This window comes from Pempheris klunzingeri, chromosome 7, assembly GCF_042242105.1.
Source record: "Pempheris klunzingeri isolate RE-2024b chromosome 7, fPemKlu1.hap1, whole genome shotgun sequence".
Lineage (NCBI taxonomy): Eukaryota > Metazoa > Chordata > Actinopteri > Acropomatiformes > Pempheridae > Pempheris > Pempheris klunzingeri.
In genome coordinates, this window is record NC_092018.1 from 10,576,128 (window position 1) to 10,598,703 (window position 22,576).

The window sequence follows — 22,576 nt, forward strand, 5'->3', positions numbered from 1 at the left end:
CTCTGTGGAGAATTGCGTTAAAACGAAAAGGAAAGGCCTGCGCTTTATCTATACACAGGATATATTTTTTTGATTTTTCCCCTCTATACATTAAACGAGGAAACGTTGCTGGCTGGTGTATGTGTTTAGAATGGGACACGCTGAAGGTATTGACATTTTATTTTAATTTTACTCCCCTGCATCTCTCGACTCGGCATCAAAATCTGTGCTGCTCCTTTGCTCTCTCCTGTTTAGCGATAAGCGTGTTTTGCCGTAGCCGCGGTGGCCGCTGTTGATGCGTGTTACCGTCCTCCCCCTCCTCCTCCTCCTCGGTGCCCTCACACGGACCGTTTTTGTAGCCCTACCTGCCTTATTTTCTGGGCACATTTGTCTCCAAAAACCGCCAGCGACGGGGGTACAATCACGCCAGACAATTTGATTTAAAGGGGCAAAGGCAGCCATATTGGCAACGGAATGTTAGCCTAGCCGCCGTTAGCTTGCCTTTCATCTTCCTCCATGTGTGATGTTCCCTAACGGCCGAACAATAACCGGTAACGGTATGGTCGTGTGTGGTTGGAAACAAACGGTAGCCTGTTCTGTAACGGCTAAAAACGGTCCTCGTCGTCCCCTCACGGAGAGCCTTTAACGGCAGCTAGCTCCAGGCTAACAGTGCTACAAGAATGCTACAAGATCATCCAGGGAAACATTGTGTGTCTGCGCAGTGGGTTTTTTTGTTGTTTTGGGGGGGTTTTCCCTTAAAAAACATCCACACACTTGTAGCCGAGTTTTAATTTAAGGGTTTCTAGTGCAAATGTGATCTTATAAATAACGCCACAGGTCGGCGTGTGCGGCTAAGTGACCGTAAGTTGACACCTTATGGATGTTTACATCGCCGTTATCTAGCTTTGGCAGTGCCTGTTCACAAATTAAAGCACAATCAGTGGATTAGTTCTTCCACTGTGAGCCGGAGAGCTTCGGCGTGTTTAATGATTATCGTGATAAATTAATCAAGGTTAAAAGTGGACGAGCCAGAGAGAGGTAGCTGCTCTTTGTTTTGTTTGTGTTAGCAGGCCACCATGTGTTTGTGTTGATGAAATAACTCAAAATGATCTACATCTTATGGAAAATAAAAAAAGGAACTCACACATGATTCGTGGCCATTTAAGAGGAGCCTGCAAAACTTCTCAGTCGTGCACAGGAAGCCCAGAAAACACCTGTTTTCTGTTTTGAGAGTAACATTGAGATAATTGGTGGTTTTGGCAGAGAATTTACTCTGTTCTTTTAGCAAGAGTTTGACCATAAAAGTCCACTAATTGTCCACTGGCACCCAACATTCAGTCAGCCCTGTGAGTGTGTCAGTGCTTCATCTAATCATCAATTAATCTGCAGATTATTTCAATGTATCTATCATTCATTTGGTCTAAAATCTAAATTCCCCAGAGCCCAAGCCAACATGATTAAATGAATACATGTTTGACCAACAATCAAAAAATCAGAGATATTAGTTTATTACTATTAAGGACTAAAAAAATTGACGTATTCACATTTGAGAAGCAGGAAACAGTGATTTGTGCCAGTTTTGCTTGAAATACATCGAAAGTTAGGGTTAGGGTTAGTTAATCTACTAATCGTTTCAGCTCTTGAGTTTATTAGGAGTTGAGGTTAGATTTCAGATAAAATGGATGCACGTCATATAATATTATAACTTTATCAAACACCAAGACTGGATTACCTGCTCTGGGTCCCTGAAGGCCCCCAGTCCACACTATTTTGTTTGCCTCATGTAGACATTTGTTTGCAAATATGCATTACTAACTTGTAATAAAATGGTAAGTAGTTGGTGCCACAGATTTTTGCTTTTTGTTTTATTGCCTTAGTTGCATCATTTGATATAGTGGATACAGGCAGTAAAGATGGACTATGACCTGTGGCAAAGGTCATTATGTGGAATCAAACCTGCGGTGTTGCAGTTTTATGTTATGCAGGCTTGTTTCTTAACCACGAGGCCACCAGGATGCTCTGGTGCTAAAGTTTTTTTCAAAATCTGGTTTTAAAATGTCAGATTATATTATGACACCATGGTACTTGTTACTAAATACATTTATTTTTAATGAAACACCACAAACCAACTGACACATAGTAAATCAGGGGCAGGATAGTACCCTGGCATAACAAGTACTGGCAGGTTTATATAATATGATATGATATAAGGCAGTATAAGCTGTACCAGATGGACACCACTAAAGATAGGAGTATTCACTATACATATACAGTGGCAGGAACAAAGGGCTCAATAGAGGCCTAAAAAGGGTCGTACAGGGAGTAGATCTGATATATGCAATGTGAAGCTGGTGACAGCTGCTCTACAATTTCTCAGGGCCTCTTAAAGGATAAATGAGATGGTCTTGAACAAAGTATTTAGGTGTTTTGAGAACACATATAGTTGTTCAGGTGATAATGATTTAATCTGTTTCACATTTAATCGCATACATCTCTGTCAACAGGTCCAGTCAAAGAAAAAGACAGTTAAGGATGCAGGAGCCCAACAATGGATTTCTCCTTCTCTTTCATGCAAGGGATCATGGGAAATACAATTCAGCAACCCCCTCAGCTCATTGACTCAGCCAACATCAGACAGGAAGGCACCTGCGACACCGGCAGTGACCCGGGAGAGGATGGTGGACCCTCCTATGATGCTGCCCTGGATGCAGAGTTTTCCTACCCGCCGTCGGCCTCGGAGGACATGTCACAGGTCTCCAATGGCTACCCGCCGGGTCTGGGCATGTACGAGCCGCAGGCCAAGTTCTCCATGTACTCGCAGTTCCCCAACGGCTCAGCTAACGGCTACGGGGCCATACGAAGCTACGGGGAGCACGGCCTCATGCCGGGGGAGGGGACAGTCCTAAGAGGCCCGGGCCTCCAGGAGAGACCTTTGTCTCCTGTGTCCCCTCCTCTGCCCACACATCACCCACACCTCCACCACCATCATCATCACCCCCATCACCACCACCACCAGGCGCACCACTTCCACTCAAACCCACCTCATATACAAACCCACCCGCACCCACAGAGTCCTCCGCCGCCGCTGCCGCTACCCTCCCAGCACCACCTGTCCCAGACGCCTCACATCATGACTCACACTCTCCCCCCTCCTCCCCCACTACACCTACCTTCATCCAGTCCTCCGCCCTCCCTCGTGGACAGCACCCCCTCTTCTCAACCCTCCCACACCCCGTCCATCACCCCTGGTGGGGTGCTGAAGAAAACCAGCTCTCCAGAGATCAAGCTGAAGATCATTAAGACGTATCAGAACGGAAAAGAGCTGTTTGAATCTGCGCTGTGTGGAGACCTGTTGCAAGAACTGCAGGTAATGTATCCACATCACACACACACACAGACGTCACTATAGTCATGTCCTTTGTATTTTTTTTGTGTCCCTTTATGTTTTAAATTCAAAAGATGCATTTCATTTATGAGGGGAGGGAACAATCTTCTATATTTTGGTGTTAAAGCTGAAATGAGTAGTTGCATAATATTTCCAATCCAATTTTGTAGTTGCTGATTTTTTTTTTCATGTAAAAATGCTAAAGATGCACTGGTTCTAGCCTCTCAAATGAGAGGATTAGCGGTTTATCTCTGTTTTCATTCCATTGTAAATTGAATATCGAAAATCTAATTTTTTATTAAAGTTGTTTGAAGAAGTCTGTCTTGGTTCTCAGAAACTGAGCTGGTGACGGGCGTTTTTTACTGACTGATTTTCTGACATCTCCGGAAAAAACAATTCATTCATTATTTCAAGAAAGTAATTGACAGATAAATAGATAATGAAAATAATTGTTACAGCGACATGATAAACCTCTTGAGTGTGACAGTTTATTTAGTCTTCACCTTGGACACACAAGCTCGCTCTTTTTTGCTCTACATGCACATTATAAGAACTAATATATTAATCTCAACAGGTATATTATTTTTAAAACCTTCCGTTTATCTTAACATGTTTTATTAATGTCTGCAAATCAACAAAACCACACCTTAAGGCGTTCACGATCAGTTTGGCAGTCAAACTTAACTTTTAAATAATCAAATTAATAGGGAGAAAAAACACTGTACCGCTACCCGCACCGTATCCTTACTGCTGCGTCTTTATTGTATTTTTCCTTAGGAAATTACCTCAGTGGTTAATCCATTAGAAAAATTGTAGCTGATTCATTTTCAGCTGTATATATAAACAACAACAACAACAGACAGGGTATATTGAACCACAGAAAAATTACATCACGTACTAAATAGAAATCTTATCTGTACCATTAAAATTCATGGAATTATTATCACACTGTCACTTTTAATGGCTCTCTCACCAGCACTTAAGAAGTGGATATCTGAAGTTTTGATAGGAAGATCCACTTCTGAGTTACCATTTTACAGAAAAAGAAAAAAGTTAACTGATGTCCTTTTTCTCGTCTTCAGAAAGAGTCTCAGAAGAATGAAGCCACTCAGATGCAGCGCAGACATGAGAGGAAGAAGGAGAAGAGGAAAAAGAGTGCGAGACTGCAGCTGCAGGTCCAGGAACAGAGCCTGGACGAGAGCCAGACACAGGCAGGTACCACGGGCCAGACGGAGGACGTCCACATCCAGCCCCAGCCGACAGAAACGCCCCCAGCCCAGACAGAGAAGCCTCAGAAGACCGAACCAACAGAACCAAAGACGCCGAAGGCAAGAACATGACTGTTTCCTCTCCATAGTGGTTTGAATTCTTTGCACACCACTTTCTGCGGGTTGTAGTAAACACACTTGTCATTGTTTGGATTTGAAAGCGGAGCTGTAACTCGCTCATGTTCATGATTAGGTTCCGAAGGTCCACCACCCATCAGTGATCCAAGAGACGGGCTTCTGTAAGGAGTTTGTGATCGGAGATCTGGTGTGGTCCAAGGTGGGCACTTACCCATGGTGGCCCTGCATGGTCTCCTCTGACCCGCAGATGAAGGTCCATACTCGCATCAACACCAGAGGTATGAGCCTGCGTGCACCTAAAAAGACTCTCAACACACTCAAAATCTGTATTTTCCTTCATGAATGTATGAATGTGTAAGGACACAAACACCACGGCTTGTTTTCCTTTCTCTGCCGCTGTGCAGGGCACAGGGAGTATCACGTCCAGTTCTTTGGCAGCGTTGCTGAGCGAGCGTGGATCCATGAGAAGAGGATCGTCATGTACCAGGGGAAGCAACAGTTTGATGATCTTCAGGCCGAGACTCTGCGCAAGGCCACAAACCCCGTAGAGAAACACAAAGTAAGTACGAATCTATCCAAGAAAAGACTGCATATAGTGAGGATTTTATTTTTTAGAAGATATGTAAGCATTTCCAACTACAGTAACCCAGAAACAACTTAAAGAATCAGTGCTTATGTGTTGTGTTTTTAGGCATCTCATTTTCTTAGTAGAGATTAGTTATTGGTAGTAGTTGAACAGTACTGATACTGAACTTTTGAGACTCATCCAAATCTTAGCTGCTGGTCCATTTGTGTATGTGTGTATTTGTACATGTTGTAGTATCATGAAGAAATCCTCAAATACAGTTGGAGAAAGACGTGAACCAGAGACTCAATGCATTGTATTATAATGGTCCATTATTTTTAGTTTTTATTTAGAAATGGTTATTTATTTGGAATATACACCTATTTCTTTATACAGCGTAAACACAAATTTACCTGAGAGTTAGCAATGAAAAGCAGAAGTAGCACAAGAGGACCTCATTCACAACATAAATTGATTAATGAATAAAATTTTATTTTACGCTATGTCGTCTCATGGCTCGTCCCTCATGGGATTCCGTGACACCTTTACAAAACATCAATGTCTATAGTACAACAATGTCTTGACTAAAAAAACTAGAATAACTCCCATTATTTTACTAAATAACTTGCCAGTTTGAAAGTCTCTTTTTCAAATAACCTTTTCAGTCATTGGGGGTCATTCATATTCAGTAAGTCACATCTTTTATGTCATTAGGGTAAGCATCACAGTGAGCAGGGTCCCAAAACATTTTTTTCAATTTTCAGGATTCAGATTTAAAAAAAAATTGAAAACAAGGTATATTTTGTTGAAAATCTGAACAAAACATGTAATGATATTGAGAATGTCCAGTTATACGAGTCATATTTAGAAATAAAGTTTGTTTTATATCTTTTCTTCTCCAGCTACTGAAGCCTATCCCTCAGCGGGAGCGTTCTCAGTGGGAGGTGGGTGTGGGCCACGCCGAGGACGCCTTTGTGATGACCCGTCAGGAGCGAATTGATAACTACACATTCATCTACGTTGACCCAGACCCCAGTGCAGCTGCGCCCAGCAAGAAACCCAACAATAGAGCCGAGAAACGTAACCGACGCTCCAGCGGCTCAATCAGTAAGAAGGAAGACGGAGGAGTGAAGTCACCAGACAGAGAGCAGCCGCCGCGAAGGCAGCTGCCACGCAGACAGTGCAGTGTTTCAAACACAGACGACAACACGATCTCCCAGGCCTCAAATGAGGAGAAGAACCAGAGGGGGGAGCAGCGGAAGACCAGCTCCCCGAAACAGAACGCTGGTTGTGATGCACGAGCAGGGCAGGAGTCCCCGCCGCCAGTCAGGGCCTGGAAAACAGCAGCCGCCAGGAAGCTGCTGCCTCTCTCCATCACCATGAAGAGGCTGAACGTGGAGATCACAAAGTGTGACTGGCCTCTCCTGCAGAAAAAAGCCTCCCCATCTCCAAAAAAAGACAAAGAGGATGAGAAGGAGGAGAGAGGAGGAGAGGAGAGAGAGGCCAGACAGCCCGACCTGGGATACTGCTCACCTGAGGTTTGTGTTACTCAGGCAAACAGAAAATTGTATATATGACAGAGTTATTCTGTAAGAATATTAAGTGTTGATGCTTTCCACAGGACAGCAGAGCTAAACCTGAGCCCAGTCCTGAGGAAGAGGAAGACGGCGATGAAGGGGAGGAAGAGGGGGAGGAGAGGAGAGGCTCCCCCGCCAGTCGGAGGAGTGAGGAGGGAGGAATGCAGCAGACCTCCTCTCCTGGATCACAGCACAGTAGTCCACAAGGTTGGTAAAACACAGATATGCATGGTTTTTTGATTAATATAACGAGTAAAAGGTGCAGCACCTCAATGTTTTTCTGGGTTTTCAGGTTCTCAGGAGAGGAAACTGCAGCGGCGGTCAGTCAGGAGCAGGTCTGAATCAGAGAGGGGCAGCGATCCCATTCCTAAGAAGAAAACCAAAAAGGAACAGGTATCAGACTTCCCCAGATAAGCTTCTGTACAAACCAAAAACAGTGCTACATTACAACAGCATGAGCAGTAATGAAATACGATCTAGGATTCATGAGTTTGGAGGCTTATTAGATGATACAACACTGCACAGAGGTTTGTAGTTTGTTTTTCTACTGTGTCAATACAGTGGACTCATGTAAATGAATGAAGGGTGATTTGTTGTTTTCCAGTGTAATGTCTGTCTGAGTATGACCTTAGTGTGAAATGTTCTCATGCTAACCTGCTACCTCTTGAATCAAACTTACCGCCAGTATAACCTGAACTTCCATGTTGCAACCTCCTCACAGGCTGAGATGGCCCCTGAGACCACACTGAGGACAGGGTCACAGAAAGGTAGGGGATCCTTCTTCAGGCCTCCTGTAAACCTCTGTGGTGGGAGCTCCTTATACATTAGTGAATATACAAAGTGAAATCCATCCTTTTGTAATTGCCCCCTCATGTGATCCTCTAGGAGCCAGTGAGATCTCAGATGCCTGTAAGCCCCTGAAGAAGCGAAGCAGAGCGTCAACAGACGTGGAGATGGCCTCTTCTCAGTACAGGGACACCTCTGATTCGGATTCTAGAGGCCTCAACGACCCACAGGTAGGCTTAGAAAAATACACACAAAAAACACAAATGCTGTTTCTCCTGCAAAGCAAAGGATGTAAATACAAAATACTTGCATCCATAGGCATAAGTCAGAGTGTGCAGTATTTACTTTGGTGTAATGTTGAAAGTGCATAGTGCAAAATGTATACAGCAAACTTTCAGTCATCTGATCATCATCATCTCCGTTAAACTTTGCCTTTTTTAGTTTTCTTCTAGGCTATGCATTTTCAGCAAGGTGCAGGACTATTTTACACTCCCCACTTTGCAAAAATGGCAAATATTCAGTGCTTCCACCGTCTCAAATGTGAATATTTTATTTTATTTTTTTTCACTCTCATTATTGTAAACTGAGTATCTTAAGACTTTTGAAAACGTTACCATGGGCTCTTGGAACTTGTGATGGGAATTTTCTCACGAGTTGCTGACATGTTACGAACTAGAGCATTAATCAGTTATCAAGAAGATAACTGAGACATGAATTAATAATGAAGCCATTAATTTCCTGCGGCTCTGATCACACCATGTTCTAGTGTAGATATCTACACCCTGGAAAGAGCAGTTGAATGGTGCGTCTGCACCTTTATGAGACTGGAATCCTTCACACACCAACACGCTGGCTCTTTGTTTATCTCACAGGGTTTATTTGGGAAAAGCCTCGATAGTCCAGCAGCAGCAGATGCAGATGCTTCAGATACTCAGTCTGTGGACTCCGGCTTGTCTCGTCAGGACAGCAGCACGGGCAAGAGGGACACTGTCTGCCAGGTCAGTGCTGCTTATGATTCATCTCTTGTTATACTTCCAAAAGCTTACAGGCATAGGATCTTCTAACCATGTTTCTCTGTGTGTTTATGTGTAGATCTGCGAGGTGTATGGAGAGGGTCTGGTGGTGTGTGAAGGTGACTGCACCAGACAGTTTCACCTGGAGTGTCTCGGTCTGACATCCATACCTGAAGGCAGATTCATCTGCTTGGAATGTAGAAATGGTGCGCTGATCAGAACACACCTATAGCTTCACTGTCACATCTGTTGTGTTTGGCTCTTTACCATCACAGACTCTCACTGTCGTTTTTTTTCCAGGCAATCATCCTTGTTTTAGCTGTAAAACAGCAGGGCGGGAGGTGACGCGCTGCTCTGCCTCTGGATGTGGTTGTTACTACCATGAGGATTGTGTCCGTAAACTCCCAGGCACCACCAGTAGTTCGGAAGGAGGCTTCTGCTGCCCTCAGCACAGCTGCTCTACCTGCTGCCTGGAGAGAGACCTGCAACGAGCCAGTAAAGGTAAACGGTCTCTGCTTTGTTTTTCATCTTCTCTGATTTCCTGTGTGAGTCTGCAGTGGAAACTGTGGGGCATTGAGCCTCTGCTGCATCAGCAAAGTGTGAAGCAAATGTATGAAAAACAAAACATTACATTACATTTTAGGATTCTAGCTGACGTTACTGACCACTGAACAGTAGTGGTACAAGGGTCAAGGCTGCACTACCTTGTTAGAATATGTGAGAGAGAAGCACAAGAAGATTAAATGGGATATTGAGCTTGTTTTTCTTGAGAGAAATTAGATTGAGAACTGAACTGAACCTTAACTGAAATCTGTATTTCCTGAAGAATATTTTGTGACACAATCTTGCTACAAACTGGAGCTGCAATGATTAATTACTGACTTGTCAACTGTTTAAATTAATCACCAACTATTTTGATAATCAATTATTTGGTTTAAATAATATTTAAAGAAAAAAAACCCAGAGAAATCCTCTGATTCCACCTTCTTAAATGTTAACATTTAATGGTTTCTTTCCTCCTCTATCACAGTTACCTAATCTTAAACTTAACCTTCTATTTGCAGTTAAAACGAGACATTTGCGGGCGTCATCCTGGGCTTTGTTCACCATTTTCTAATAAGTTATTTAACAAACATAGATTAACTGAGAAAATAATCGACAGATTAATTGACAGTGAAAATAATTGTCCAGCTTTAAACTAAAAGTGCTCTATTTGGTTCAAGGTAAGATGCACCTGTAGGCTGCAGAAAACAGGAGAAAATAAAGTAATTGCCACGTTCCTGGAAACGTCTTTAGATGATGCTGCATTATCCTGCTGGCAATATCCCATCTGAAAAAGGAAAGAGAAGCACTGCGTTGCAGTAAATTTTAGGTGTATTATTTTCTCAAAAATTACCCTCAGATGCTGCGGTACCTACAGTGTACTTAGAAAACATTTATCGTACTTTGAAACCATCAGGTACAGTTTATACCTGTGACACCAGGCAGGATTGATGCTGTTTGTGTCTGATTCTGATCATACCATATGTATATCTGCAAAGCAAGTAAAAGAAACCTAAAACTAATGCAACCTAAGCATTTTAACTTGGTGATGGAGAGAAAATTACTTGTTTTTTGTTAGATACCTCAGGGGTTCGCCTCAAATAACATTCATCAGCAAAGTATGTTATATAGACTGTGTTTGAGTGTTGTTGTGGAGTCTATTGCGCACAGTGCTCAAAGTTCTCAGGAATTATACCTGATTTCAGACACAGAGGAGTTTCAAATTCGTGTAATACTTAATTGAATCCATTCTACACATCTCTTCCTGGACGGCTTCTCAGGCTCACAGATATTTCTTGCTTTAATCCCTGTGTACATCCAATCCACACAGGAGAAGAGATTAGTTATTAGCAGAGACATTTCCCCTTTAAGCCTTTTATCAAATGGTTTCCTTTAAGTAAGGCCCCAAAAGGTGAAGTTATCAAATATTCCACACAAAATGTAAAAAAAAAAATTTGTGTGGCGAAACATTTTTTCGTCTTTTAAGCCTCATTAAACATGGTCCACAACACAAGTGTGAATTTTCAGTGTTGAATCATGGTTTGCCTTTTTTGTTGTGAATGTACAATAATGCAAGGAGGAAAAATTACAACTGAAGACAGAAGCCCTCAAAAAGTACCAACTGGTTGTATTATTTCTTTCTGATTTCCTTTAATTACAGCTGGAACCCATAAAGGAATTTGACCTAATTCGTGAAACTCTGCAATAAAAGGCAGCGAATGGTTTCAGAGCTTTTTCTGCTGTAGTGTATCATAGTTACATGACTCGTGTACCTGTTGTGAAGGGACCACTGACGGTGAAAAGTCAGAAGCTCTGGGATAAAAAAAACTCAGAGTCTTTTCTCTTCCTCCGCTGCTTCCCATCCAGGTCGCCTGATGCGCTGCATCCGCTGTCCGGTGGCCTATCACACAGGCGACAGCTGTGTGGCGGCAGGCAGCGTCGTCCTCACCCATCACATCATGATCTGCAGCAACCACGGCGGCGCCAAGAAGAACGGCCTCCTCACCTCCCCTGTCAACGTGGGCTGGTGCTTCCTGTGTGCCAGAGGTAAGCGCTCACACCTGTACCTGCTAACGGCCTTCCTCTCCCACAGCCGTGATTCATCAGTGACCCTGAACAGACGGAGCAGACAAACACGGAAGCTCCCACTGGCTGATTTCAGTCTCGTGACAAACCGCAAAATCAGTTTTTCATACTTGCACTTCACACTGCAGCATCAATAGGGTCTGATCACCCTCCATGATTGTAGTTTTTGGTGGGGTTTTTTTTTGGAATATAACCATTTTGTGATATAGTCACAGCTGCAGTAGCATCTCATGAGTGAAAACTGAAAACCTCACATACTTTGTTTAGGTATTTCATGTTTAGACATTGTTAATATTACATGTTTCATGTTTGGCATTGTTCATGAATAGCAGTGCTGTGAAATGTAATGTTTGTTTTCCATCACGATACTAATACTATGAATGATCCAGGCTGTTACACTGCACTCCACTTAAACAGATCCCATCTGTCCTGGATGGTGATGAGTGAGGAAAACACAAGATTTACTTTTTTCTTAAATTGATTTTTAACCAGTTTAGATCAGATGTTTTTCCTGTTGAACCATAAGTTGAGTGCACTGTTTGGCTGCTTTGTGTTGGGACAGACTTTGGTTTACTTGTTTCTTCTGTGCGTGCTTGTGTGTGAGATAGACTGCGTGTGTGTTTGTTCTCTTCTTTTTTGTGATTTTTGGGTAATTTCGAGTTTGACTGCGGCTCACCCCCGTCTCTTCCTGTGTGTCTTGTGTAGGGCTGTTAGTGCAAGACCTTACTGACACCATATTAAGTTCATATGCCTATAAGTCCCACTACCTTCTGACTGAGTCAAATCGTGCTGAGTTGAAATTACCTATGATTCCCTCTCCTTCGTCAGCTACCAAAAAGAATGTTGGGAAAGGTAACTGAACAGTTTTTCTCTTTCTCCTTTGTCCCACTGGTCTGTGTTTGTGTTGTGCCTGCTCCCGTTCTGATTTAGTTTTCCCTTTTGTACGCATCTTTCATTTCAAAGCCTTGAGGTGCAAAGTTAATTAACTGGTTAAATGTGCAGTTAATTTTAACGCAGAGTGGCCTCAGCCAAGTTCCCTAACACATTAACAGATAGCACTGGGCCTCATGCAAGAACAGTTTTGTATTCTCATCCCAAACCTCAAATTTCAGTCAAATTTACCAAACTAAACTTGTTGTAAATTGGCCTTTTTCCACAGATATTTTGTCATGTCTCAGTAGGAAAAGCATAGGTGTAAATAACCAAATTAATTCAATTCAGCTGCTTCAGTTTCAGCATCCTGGTGTTGTGCACACTGGCTCTCTGTCATGGCTTACTGGGTCACTTGAATCGAACAGACACAATGTTAATTTTTAGTAACAACTGGGCCTTTCCTACTGTGACGAGTTAAAATGTCCACTGAGGACAAAGGTTTGTTGCTCATTTCAAAGTGATGAATGTCATCTGTTCACTGCATCATCATTAGCATAATCCAACCTGCTACATAAGGCTGTCAGATATCTGCTCTGCTTCATCTTTGGGCTACTTTCATTGAAACATTCTCCAAAAATTCTTCAAAAGCTCCTGACGGTAATCAGCGGTCAAAAATAAAGCACATTCAGCAGTGCCACTGGTAGTGTTAGAGGATCAGAAACACAAAATATTAATACAGCTACGGACGTGTCATCATAGCAGTGCTGTACTGAGACAGATACGAAGAAGGAATGTTGTGATAGTAATTCAACACTGACTGAGCTATTCGCAGAGCCTGCGGTGCTTCTACAGCAGGTATCAACTTGCAATCGAAGCACAGGACCTGGGTCACATGACAAAAGGTGGTCATATAACCCCTGCCTTTTTTGGCATCCTGACGTCACATTGGAACCAAAACTTTAGTTAAGAGTTTTTATCACAGCACATGTGTTAATGTCTGTGTTTAAACAGTGAATCGTTTGACATAAAAAAATGACTTAAGATGGTTGGTGGTCGAGATGATATTGGGCCCAGTAGATGATTTTCTAAGATCTACCAATAAAATCGTATATAATAATGTTGTCAAAATAACAGGAGAGAAACTAGAAATCTCATGATTTGGTCTTTTAAAGTAATTTATGTGCTCATTATTAATATTTATTATCTTAGCTGATTTTCATCATATTTAAAGTAATTTAGATCAAGGCATTATGATTCTCACTGGGATTCTGAAAGTGTTTTTTTTTTCACCGTGAAGAAACTTTTATGACCGATCTGGATAGCTTGTGAATTCTTACAACAAAACTGGTGAATGCGACAAGTTCTCCTAAATCACATGTACGTGCCACTCAAGAACAAACCTGGTCATGCGAGTGGTTCTTGCACGAGGCCCATTGTGAGACTGGTTCGTGCTGTGCATGAACAGTCAGTCTGGATACATATCTCTGCAGTAAAGTTGTTCTGAACAAGATAAATCAAACATTCTTGTAATTGCAAGTAAAATTTTTCTGCTGGGAAAATATAATTGGTCAACAAACCTGTAGTACTTAAATTGTGTGCTGCCCTAACTCAGGATGCTCTGGACGAGTTCAGGTTCTGTCTGTGGTTTGTGGAGCTTATAGCTGCTGGAGGCGCACTGCTTCTCTGCTTCAGCACTCTGGGCTTGATTTTGATTTGAAAGGCCTTGTCCAGCCTCTTTTACGCTGACTGCAACTAAGTTTTATTTTTGACTGAAATTTTCAGATGAAATGAAATTTTGGCTCACCTCGTTTTCTTGAGCTTTGACCTGCCTTGAATGGAACATAATCCCAATCAGGACAAGATTTGAGTACAGTTAAAGTAAAAGTTAGTTCTCAAGTGCAAGGACAGTAAAATTACTCCTACGTACTACTTTAAAATGGTGATGTTTCATTAAAGAAACAACAAACATTTTGCAAAATGCAATATCATAAATTTATGATTCCATGCAAGCTGGTCTGTGCAGGATGTGTGATGGGAAAAGTTTGCTTTACTAGCAGGACTGCATGCCTGCTTTTTTGCCAATAATTTGTTATTTGACTATAACCCTGATTCCTTGTTAACTTGCTGGCTGATTTTATTCCTGTGCTGCCGCATGTTTATCCCCATAGACTGGTCTTGGTACAGTGCTCTGAATCTGATTGCCAGACAGGCTCTAGCTGCTGCAATAGAAGTTGTAACTGATTCCATGCAGGGGTTTCTATCTATTTTCAGTCTGTGTGATGCAGTATGACTCTCACAGGAGCATTCACTCAAGCAGAAAGCTCCTGGCCTTTCAGAAGATGTTATTATGGTGGTTGTTTTCCCTATAACGACACTATTCATATCATGTAGATGTTGAAAACCATAATTTGGTGCTCTATTTGTAGTCTTTATACTTTTTTTTGGCTTGTCTGTGAATGAGATTCAGAGTTTGTCCAGGTTTTAAGGTGCATCACCTAATCATACACTCCTCCTCTCTTTGCATACCAATTTCCCACAACGCATGCACACACACATAAACACACATACATACATACATGCACACACACATGTGTACATCCATACAAATGTAGGAGGCAAGTTGCTGTGCTGCGACTCATGCCCAGCTTCCTTTCACCCGGAGTGTCTGGAGATGGAGATGCCGGAGGGGCCGTGGTCCTGCAGTGATTGCAGGGCAGGGAAGAAACCTCACTACAAACAAATTGTCTGGGTCAAACTGGGCAACTACAGGTACGCAGAGAGCACTGATTATACACAGCTGAAGGTTGTGCAACTGTCAGTTTATGGTACGGATACATTTTAAGGATGATAAGGTGATATATATATATATATATGTTTCTTGTTATCAAAAAAGACCAGAAAAGACAAAAACTAACAAAGGATTAACCAACTAAAAAGTATTGCCTGTGTAGACTGACACATCTAATTCCTCTGTGCTGTAGAGCTCCATTTTTCCCCAAAAACTATTAAAAACACATCAATATCAAATCAGGCTGACATGTTCCTTTATTACAATGAGCATGGGCACTGTAGTTTATTGTGACTCAGTCTCACATACACGTTCCTGCTGCTGTAACTACTTACCAAAGCACCCACAGCTGAAAATAGTCCCCAGCAAATACAGTATTTACTCCTCCCTAAGTAACTTTTAACTCCTTAATTAACTTAACTAAGTAATTTTTTATTTTTTTTTTATGAAATTGCTGAGTTGTTTGTTAAGAGTGGAGCTATGAGTTAGTGAGATTTTTAAAGATTTATGTCTTTAGCAGTAACAAATGGGCTGATTACCCATAACAGGCTGGGGATGGGCTTAACATATTGTTGGTTTTGGTCTTTTCATGGCATGATTAATAAAAGTATAAAATATCACCAGTCATATCTTTTCAGTTCAGTGCAACAAATTGGCTTTGCACTTCGCACTGAAACAGGATGCAATGTGATATTATAGATGCAGGTATTCAGGAAACGTTGAGCAGAGCACAGCAGTGGAGTTTTCCTGTCTCACGCTGACTGTGAACCGTGCTTTTTAATATTTATGCTGCAATTTATAGTCTGATGGCATGGTAATAGATTCAGAAGTGGTAATGGGACACAAATAATGTCTCTTCCATTTAGGAAACTTGATTATGTGCCAGAAAACAGCAGCATTTCTATTAACCAAACATGTAGATCTTGAAGACTAAACTTTTTAAGTTTTAAATTAGAGAAACAAATTATTAAAAATTCATTATTCACATAAGTTTCAGTTGGAGAGAATGAGAAGCACAGCAAGTGAAAACTTTGGTGCAAATGTGACACTACCCTCAGACTTTAATAGATTTAGATGACCTATTTTATGGTTTGTTTGTTGTCTTCTTCTTCTCCTTCTTCTCACTGAACAATGTCTGTGTCCTGTTCCCTTGCAGGTGGTGGCCCGCGGAGATCTGCAACCCTCGCTTGGTGCCATCAAACATTCAGAGCCTTCGCCACGATATCGGTGACTTCCCTGTATTCTTCTTCGGCTCCCACGACTACTATTGGATCAACCAGGGCCGCGTCTTCCCCTACGTAGAGAATGACAAGAACTTTGTCACGGGTCAGATCAATATCAACAAAACCTTCAAGAAAGGTAATTTCTTCCTAGAAAGTTTCCTCATACTTTAAGACAGATGTGTTGCAGTTTTGTCTTTTTATAGCTTTGGGAAGGATGAATTTCTGAGATATTGTTGTTGTGTTTTTAGCTCTGGAGGAAGCTGCTCGGCGGTTTCAGGAGCTTAAGGCACAGAGGGAGAGCAGGGAGGCTCTGGAGCAGGAACGCAACTCGCGCAAACCTCCACCCTACAAATTCATCAAGGTAACTCGCTTAAGACAAATAACCCAAGTTGAAGTTATACTCAGTAAATCTTTGATGTTTTTGCTCAATCTATGGATGTTGTTTTTGTGTGTCAGTCCAACAAGCCAGTGGGAAAAGTGCAGGTGCACGTAGCTGACTTGTCAGAAATCCCACGATGCAACTGCAGACCAACAGATGAGCACCCTTGCAGCCTCAACTCCCAGTGTCTCAACCGAATGCTGCAGTACGAGTGTCATCCGCAGGTCTGTGAGCATGTGTCTTATTGTTCATTTAGCTCATTTCTTGAACAATGAAACCGGTGAGGCAGTCATGAGAAATCACAACTCTTAACTTGTTACCCTTATGTCGTTGTCAGGTGTGTCCTGCAGGAGACAGCTGTGAGAACCAGTGCTTTTCTAAGCGGCTGTACGCAGAGACGGAAGTGATAAAGACAGATGGCCGTGGGTGGGGCCTCAGGACCAACCAGGCACTCAGGAAGGTGAGCGTTAAGCTAAATGTCCCATGCTTTCACTCAGAACAGCATCCACTTGTTACTGTTACTCATTTATATTTACTTTAATCCAAGAATATGAGCTTAACTATTCCTAAATCATACATGGCTTGACTATTAAGCTATTGCATAAAGACATATACAAAATTCAAATTTGACATCAGTAACAGGAACATTACCCACCCCCTCACACCCCTCCCATCTCAAGGAAGGGAAAAAAACAACAAAAGAAATCAGTGTACTCTACCTCATATGTTTTTGTGGTCATCAGTTTATATAATTACATTATGTTTTGGGAAGTATATAAAGACAAATGTTTAACGGAAATAAAAGTCACTGTTGGTCTCGTCAGTGCTGTGAAATGGTCAAGGAAAGGTTGCCATCTTTGTTTAAATCTACTTGCTTTTCCTAACATCTCATATTAGATTTTCTTTACAAACATAAATGACCAGAGAACTCTGTCAGCAGGGGTTCAAAACAGGAGGTTAACTTATTGTTTCAGACTTTAAGAATGAGTTTCTTTGCATTGACCATTCTATACAGGGACAACAAAATTTTACTCCGACTTTGGGTTTCCAGCTGTTATGACCAGCCGAGAATGGCCGTCTCTGAGTTAGGAGGTAGATGAGTTAGCCCATAAACATCTGACCAAAACTTGTACAGTCTGGTGCAGAAACAAAACATATGAGCCGGCGTTCCATCAGATTGTTTGCATTTAAAACAAAAGTGGTGAAGAGGAAGGGATTACTGTCGCTAACTGACATTTGAAAGCAGGTAATTTGTCATTACGATGTGACGGTGGACTCAAGGATAAAAATATCATAGTTTGATGATGAAAATTCAAAGCATTCAGGTGTCATCAGGGCAGCCGTCGTGCTCTTAACTTCACAAGACACAAGTTCCAGATATGTCAATACACAAAACTTCGCCATGGCTGATTGTATTTAAAGGTGGAAATTACTTTGAGCTGCCAGTCAAATAACTAATGATCAGTCTGTCAGTTCTAAAGGTCACAGGTTCAATGTCATTGTCATTTTAAACCATGTTGCATGTGATGTCCAAAGCGATGTAAAAATGTGATGTTTGTTCCTTCCTCCAGGGTGACTTTGTGACGGAGTACGTGGGAGAGGTGATCGACTCTGAGGAGTGCCAGCAGCGAATCAAACGAGCCCATGAAAATCACGTGAGCAACTTCTACATGCTCACCCTCACCAAGGTAACATCAGGGACACTTAAACACCGTTAAGAGGAGAAACCGCTGAGCTTCTCTTAAACCCTGCTGTCTTAATGTCCCTCCTTCCTCGTAGGATCGTGTGATAGACGCCGGCCCAAAAGGAAACTCGTCTCGGTTCATGAACCACAGCTGCAGCCCAAACTGTGAAACCCAAAAGTGGACGGTTAACGGAGACGTTCGCATCGGACTCTTCACCCTCTGTGATATCGAGCCTGGTGAGTTGACACAGAAACACGACACATGCTTACATATATTCTGTTACATCCCCACTAATGTACTATACTATACTATAATACTCAAAGTGAACCAGATGGTCCGTTTGATGTGAATCTTGTCTCGGTGTTCCTGCAGATACTGAGCTGACGTTCAACTACAACCTGCACTGTGTCGGCAACAGGAGAACATCCTGTCACTGTGGGTCAGACAACTGCTCTGGATTCCTCGGGGTGCAGCCGACGGTGCGGATGTTTACCTCTCATCATCATGAGTCCAGTTCTAGAGCAATCCTGACTTCTGGAGCTGTGTTTGATACCATTTCATCTTTTTTATAATGTTTCTTCCAGAGTGCTGTGGTGATGGAGAAGGAGGAAAAGGCCAGGAACGCCAAGCTGAAGCCGAAGAAGCGGAAGCTGCGACCAGAGGGGAAACACACACACGAGTACTTCTGTTTTTGCTGCGGAGAGGGAGGGGAGCTGGTGATGTGTGACAGAAAGGACTGTCCGAAAGCATACCACCTGCTGTGTCTCAACCTCACCAAGCCACCATACGGTAATGACAAAACAAGTGTGTGTGTGTGGGGGAATCCGTTGAAATCTTGCAGATCAGTTCAGTTCGCTACAAAAAACATACAGTGGTTTACATACAAGTCTCATTCAAAATCTCAAATATTTTCATTTAAAACTGGAATTAATCCGAGGATTCAGAAATGTTTAAAAACACAAGACATTATGATATATAAAGTGAAGAAGAAATACTACAGATTTTGCACAATTCTAGCAATCAAATAAGAAACTTTGTTACCTTGACAACTTAACTTAAGGGAAGGTAGATCAAACCTCTTCTGAGACCGTTTTCCTGTTTTGTTTTGGATCATAATGGATCAGTTCATTCATATTAGAAAAAACATATACAGGCCAAAAGTCTGACACTACATTTAAAATCTCCATTAATTTAATGTACAACTGGATGTAATCAGAAAGTTTGAGGATTCATAAACATTTAAAAACACAAGACTTTATGACAGGTAACATGAGTAAAGGAAAAAGGATATACAGTGGGAATTTGATCCACTTTCTTTTTTGTACAAAAGAGTTAAATTGGTCAAGGTCATAAGACCCCACTTTATCTTCTTAGTTATAATGCATTTAACTGCTGATATTTTCCTATGTAATTGTACCTGTCTGTGGATAGCACAGAGTAACAGGACCATTGTCCCTAGAAAGACAAGTTTCTGTCAAATCTTTAAAATATAATTTTTTCAGTGGTTTGACTACCACAAACAGTTTAAATCACCTTTTTTGTGTTGGATTTTGAAAACCCAGAATAAAATAAAACCTAAACTTTCTCCATAGTCTGATACCACCAGTGTTCTGTAATTTGAGTGAACTGAACCTTTTTTAGCTTCTAATAAGGGTTGGCAACCAGGACTTTCCTGATAATGATATTTGACCAAAATGACCATGAAACCTCAGTATATTATGTTATACTGTAATATGTTTTTTCTTACTTGATCTTAATATTATTTGAGGTCTGAAGAAATAGTTATTTTGGAATTCACATGAGAAAGAATCAAAGATTAGAGCATGTCAGAACAAACAAATATAAACTTGTCTAGTAGAAATGTGTATTTTCAGCTTTTCTGTCCTGTCAATGACGTCGCGACCCCTACGATTTATCTCGAGACCCTTTGTGGGGGTCCCGACCCCCAGGTTTGAAACCACTGCTCTTTCTGCATGATGACCTCTGTGTCTGCCTGCAGGACGTTGGGAATGTCCTTGGCACGATTGCAGCATCTGCGGCGCCCCGGCCTCGTCCCTCTGTGACTTCTGCCCTCGCTCGTTCTGCCGGGATCACGAGGCTGGGGCGCTCACCTCCTCCTCCCTCGAAGGCCGCCCCTGTTGCTCCAGTCACAACCCCGCCAGTCCCCTGGGCTCCGGCTCCAGCTCGACCCAGCCACACTGCTCCGCTCCGAGCCCCGTCATGGTCAAAGAGGAGCCGGAGTTGGAATCGGGCCAGCCGGCCTCAGAGTGACATCGCAGCTCCCTCAATACCTCATTCCCTGTAAAGTGCACTCCTGTTGGCCTCCTGGGCTCCGATCCACCTCTGATCTGAAGCAGCTCACTACGAAAGGGAATACAGTGCGTTTTGACCAGTTCGATGGACCCTTTTCGGAGACGAACACCTCGAGCGACCGGAGTGTCGGCAGGAGAAGTGTCCAGGCATCATTGTGCGCCGTTTTCCCTCCCCTCTTGCCATAAAGCACCACTACTGACGCTCTCTACAGTTCGTCTGCGCCCATCAGACAGTCCAGACCACCACCTGGTTATGTTACCTTTTTTTTTTTAATTTTTACAACTGTGGAAATTTGTGTTGTCATGTCATCAGTTACCGGCACTTTGAAGAACTCAACAAGTGAGGTGGAGAGAAGAGGAGGAGGGGGGGGGGGGAGGAGGAGTGGGGGGGGGAATAGGAGGGGGAGGAGATGGAGGAGATGGAGATGTGAAGCTGCTCCTCTCCCTGTTTACCTGCTGTAAGCTGTGGTCAGAGGACGGCTGTACGGAGACGAGCCAGCCTTTTCTCCTCCTCCACAGCCGATCGTCACTCCCGACATGATCTGTCATCGTATTTATCTTTTCGTCTTCCTGGAGGAAAAGAGGGGGGGGTGGGATTTTGACAATTTTGTGCAATTTTTTTCAGGACCACACTACATTCCAACCTTCCTTAGACATGGTTTTAATATACTTATGGGTATAGATGAATATAATTATATACAGTATCTATGTTTGTTAATGTTTACAGACAGATTCTCTCACTTCATCTTGGTGAGTGGTGTATTATGTTTGTTTGTTTAGGTGTTAAGCATTACGCAGACCTCCTTGTGAAAATAGTCCTATTAAGGTGAAATATAATGGTATATAGTGTAATGGTATGACATTACAGAAGTACTTGTGATTTTCATATTGCCAGTCTCACTCGCCATTGTGTACATAATTGGCTCATGATATTGTAAAGTACTTAAAGATCAGGAGGGACGCAGCTGCGCCCCTCTGGTTGTTTCTGGAAGAAGGAAACGCTTTTTTAAACAAGACAGATCCTTTTTATTTTCTTTTTTTCAATGAAGTTCTGTTCCCACATTTCCTCCAAGCAGTTACTGTTGTTTGTTTTGTAGATGGAGGGGCTCAGCTTGTGATCACTGGTGCTGTCTTAAGATATTGTTAATCGGCCTTAAGTTCGATTCTGGCTGTGGTAACTACCGCCCGGATGCATTTCAGTAACGTCGTGTACTGTGACCGCTTTGATGCTTGTTTTTGTTTTGTTTCTTTTCTGTTTGTTTGTTTTTTTTCAATTTTGTTTTGCCAAACTTTTCTGAAAAGCACTTTTACACAGCTTGTCGCTACACAATTTAGCTAGGTCATACATATACAGAAGTGTATATTAAAAGAACATAAGACAAGTGTTTCAAAATGGATACCTCTTCTCGTAGTAACGTCGGAATTTAAACTGTGTTGTAACTTTTTTTCCTCTCGACCTGAAACGTGGTGAATGCTGGGTGTGGTTTTTTTGTTGTTTTTTAGGAAAGTGGCCTATATGCTGTTTTTTTTTTTTTTTTTTTTCCTTTTATAATTTTTTATTTTTATTTTTTGACACAGGTAGGAATGACTGCCAGCCCAGCTTCGTACAAAAAAGTCCTTGAGGGACACTTTTTCTTTTTCCATTTGGAGAACATCCTCAAGGCTGGGCTTTATATAAAGACGTAATGGTATAACAACAGTCCAGTTCAGTATAATGTACAAATACAAACTCCTGTACAGTGTTTTTAATCGCTCATCTCTCAAATCCAAATTTTTTGTATTTATTGCACCACATTTTATACCAATTTCTTTTTCAAACACCAGTGCAGTAATTTGTCTCCCTCTCCACCACAGTGTAAGTGATATAGACTATTTAAAAAAAAAAAAAAAAAAACATGGGGAGTTTTACACAATATATCTGTATCTAGTCATTGCATACATTTTTTTTTTGTTTGTTTTTGTTTTTTCTACATTTTGGTGTAATGATTCCACATTTGGTAACAAACGGCCGCTGCTCATCGACCTGTATCGTGACTC

General features: G+C 42.0%; 1 protein-coding gene across 1 annotated transcript; it reads left to right on the top strand.

Annotated features, from left to right (window-relative positions):
- Nucleotides 1-2,527: 2,527 nt before the first annotated feature.
- nsd3 (nuclear receptor binding SET domain protein 3) lies at nt 2,528-20,768 on the top strand. Its single transcript, XM_070833675.1, has 24 exons — nt 2,528-3,346; nt 4,447-4,692; nt 4,826-4,988; nt 5,115-5,269; nt 6,178-6,813; nt 6,897-7,059; nt 7,145-7,245; nt 7,574-7,619; nt 7,738-7,868; nt 8,511-8,636; nt 8,731-8,857; nt 8,952-9,152; nt 11,061-11,240; nt 11,985-12,131; nt 14,765-14,921; nt 16,097-16,299; nt 16,412-16,524; nt 16,620-16,766; nt 16,880-17,002; nt 18,114-18,230; nt 18,322-18,463; nt 18,600-18,706; nt 18,812-19,016; nt 20,227-20,768. The coding sequence occupies exons 1-24, from the start codon at nt 2,528-2,530 to the stop codon at nt 20,496-20,498; spliced, it is 4,827 nt and encodes a 1,608-aa protein (XP_070689776.1). The 3' UTR covers nt 20,499-20,768.
- The last annotated feature ends 1,808 nt before the right edge of the window (nt 20,769-22,576 follow it).

Bases quoted from the DNA above. Each gene is read 5' to 3' on its own strand.
- nsd3 (XM_070833675.1), top strand. From the start codon at position 2,528: ATGGATTTCTCCTTCTCTTTCATGCAAGGGATCATGGGAAATACAATT. The intron at 18,231-18,321 runs GTAACATCAGGG...CCTTCCTCGTAG, and splicing joins ACATGCTCACCCTCACCAAG to GATCGTGTGATAGACGCCGG. The intron at 18,464-18,599 runs GTGAGTTGACAC...GTGTTCCTGCAG, and splicing joins CCTCTGTGATATCGAGCCTG to ATACTGAGCTGACGTTCAAC.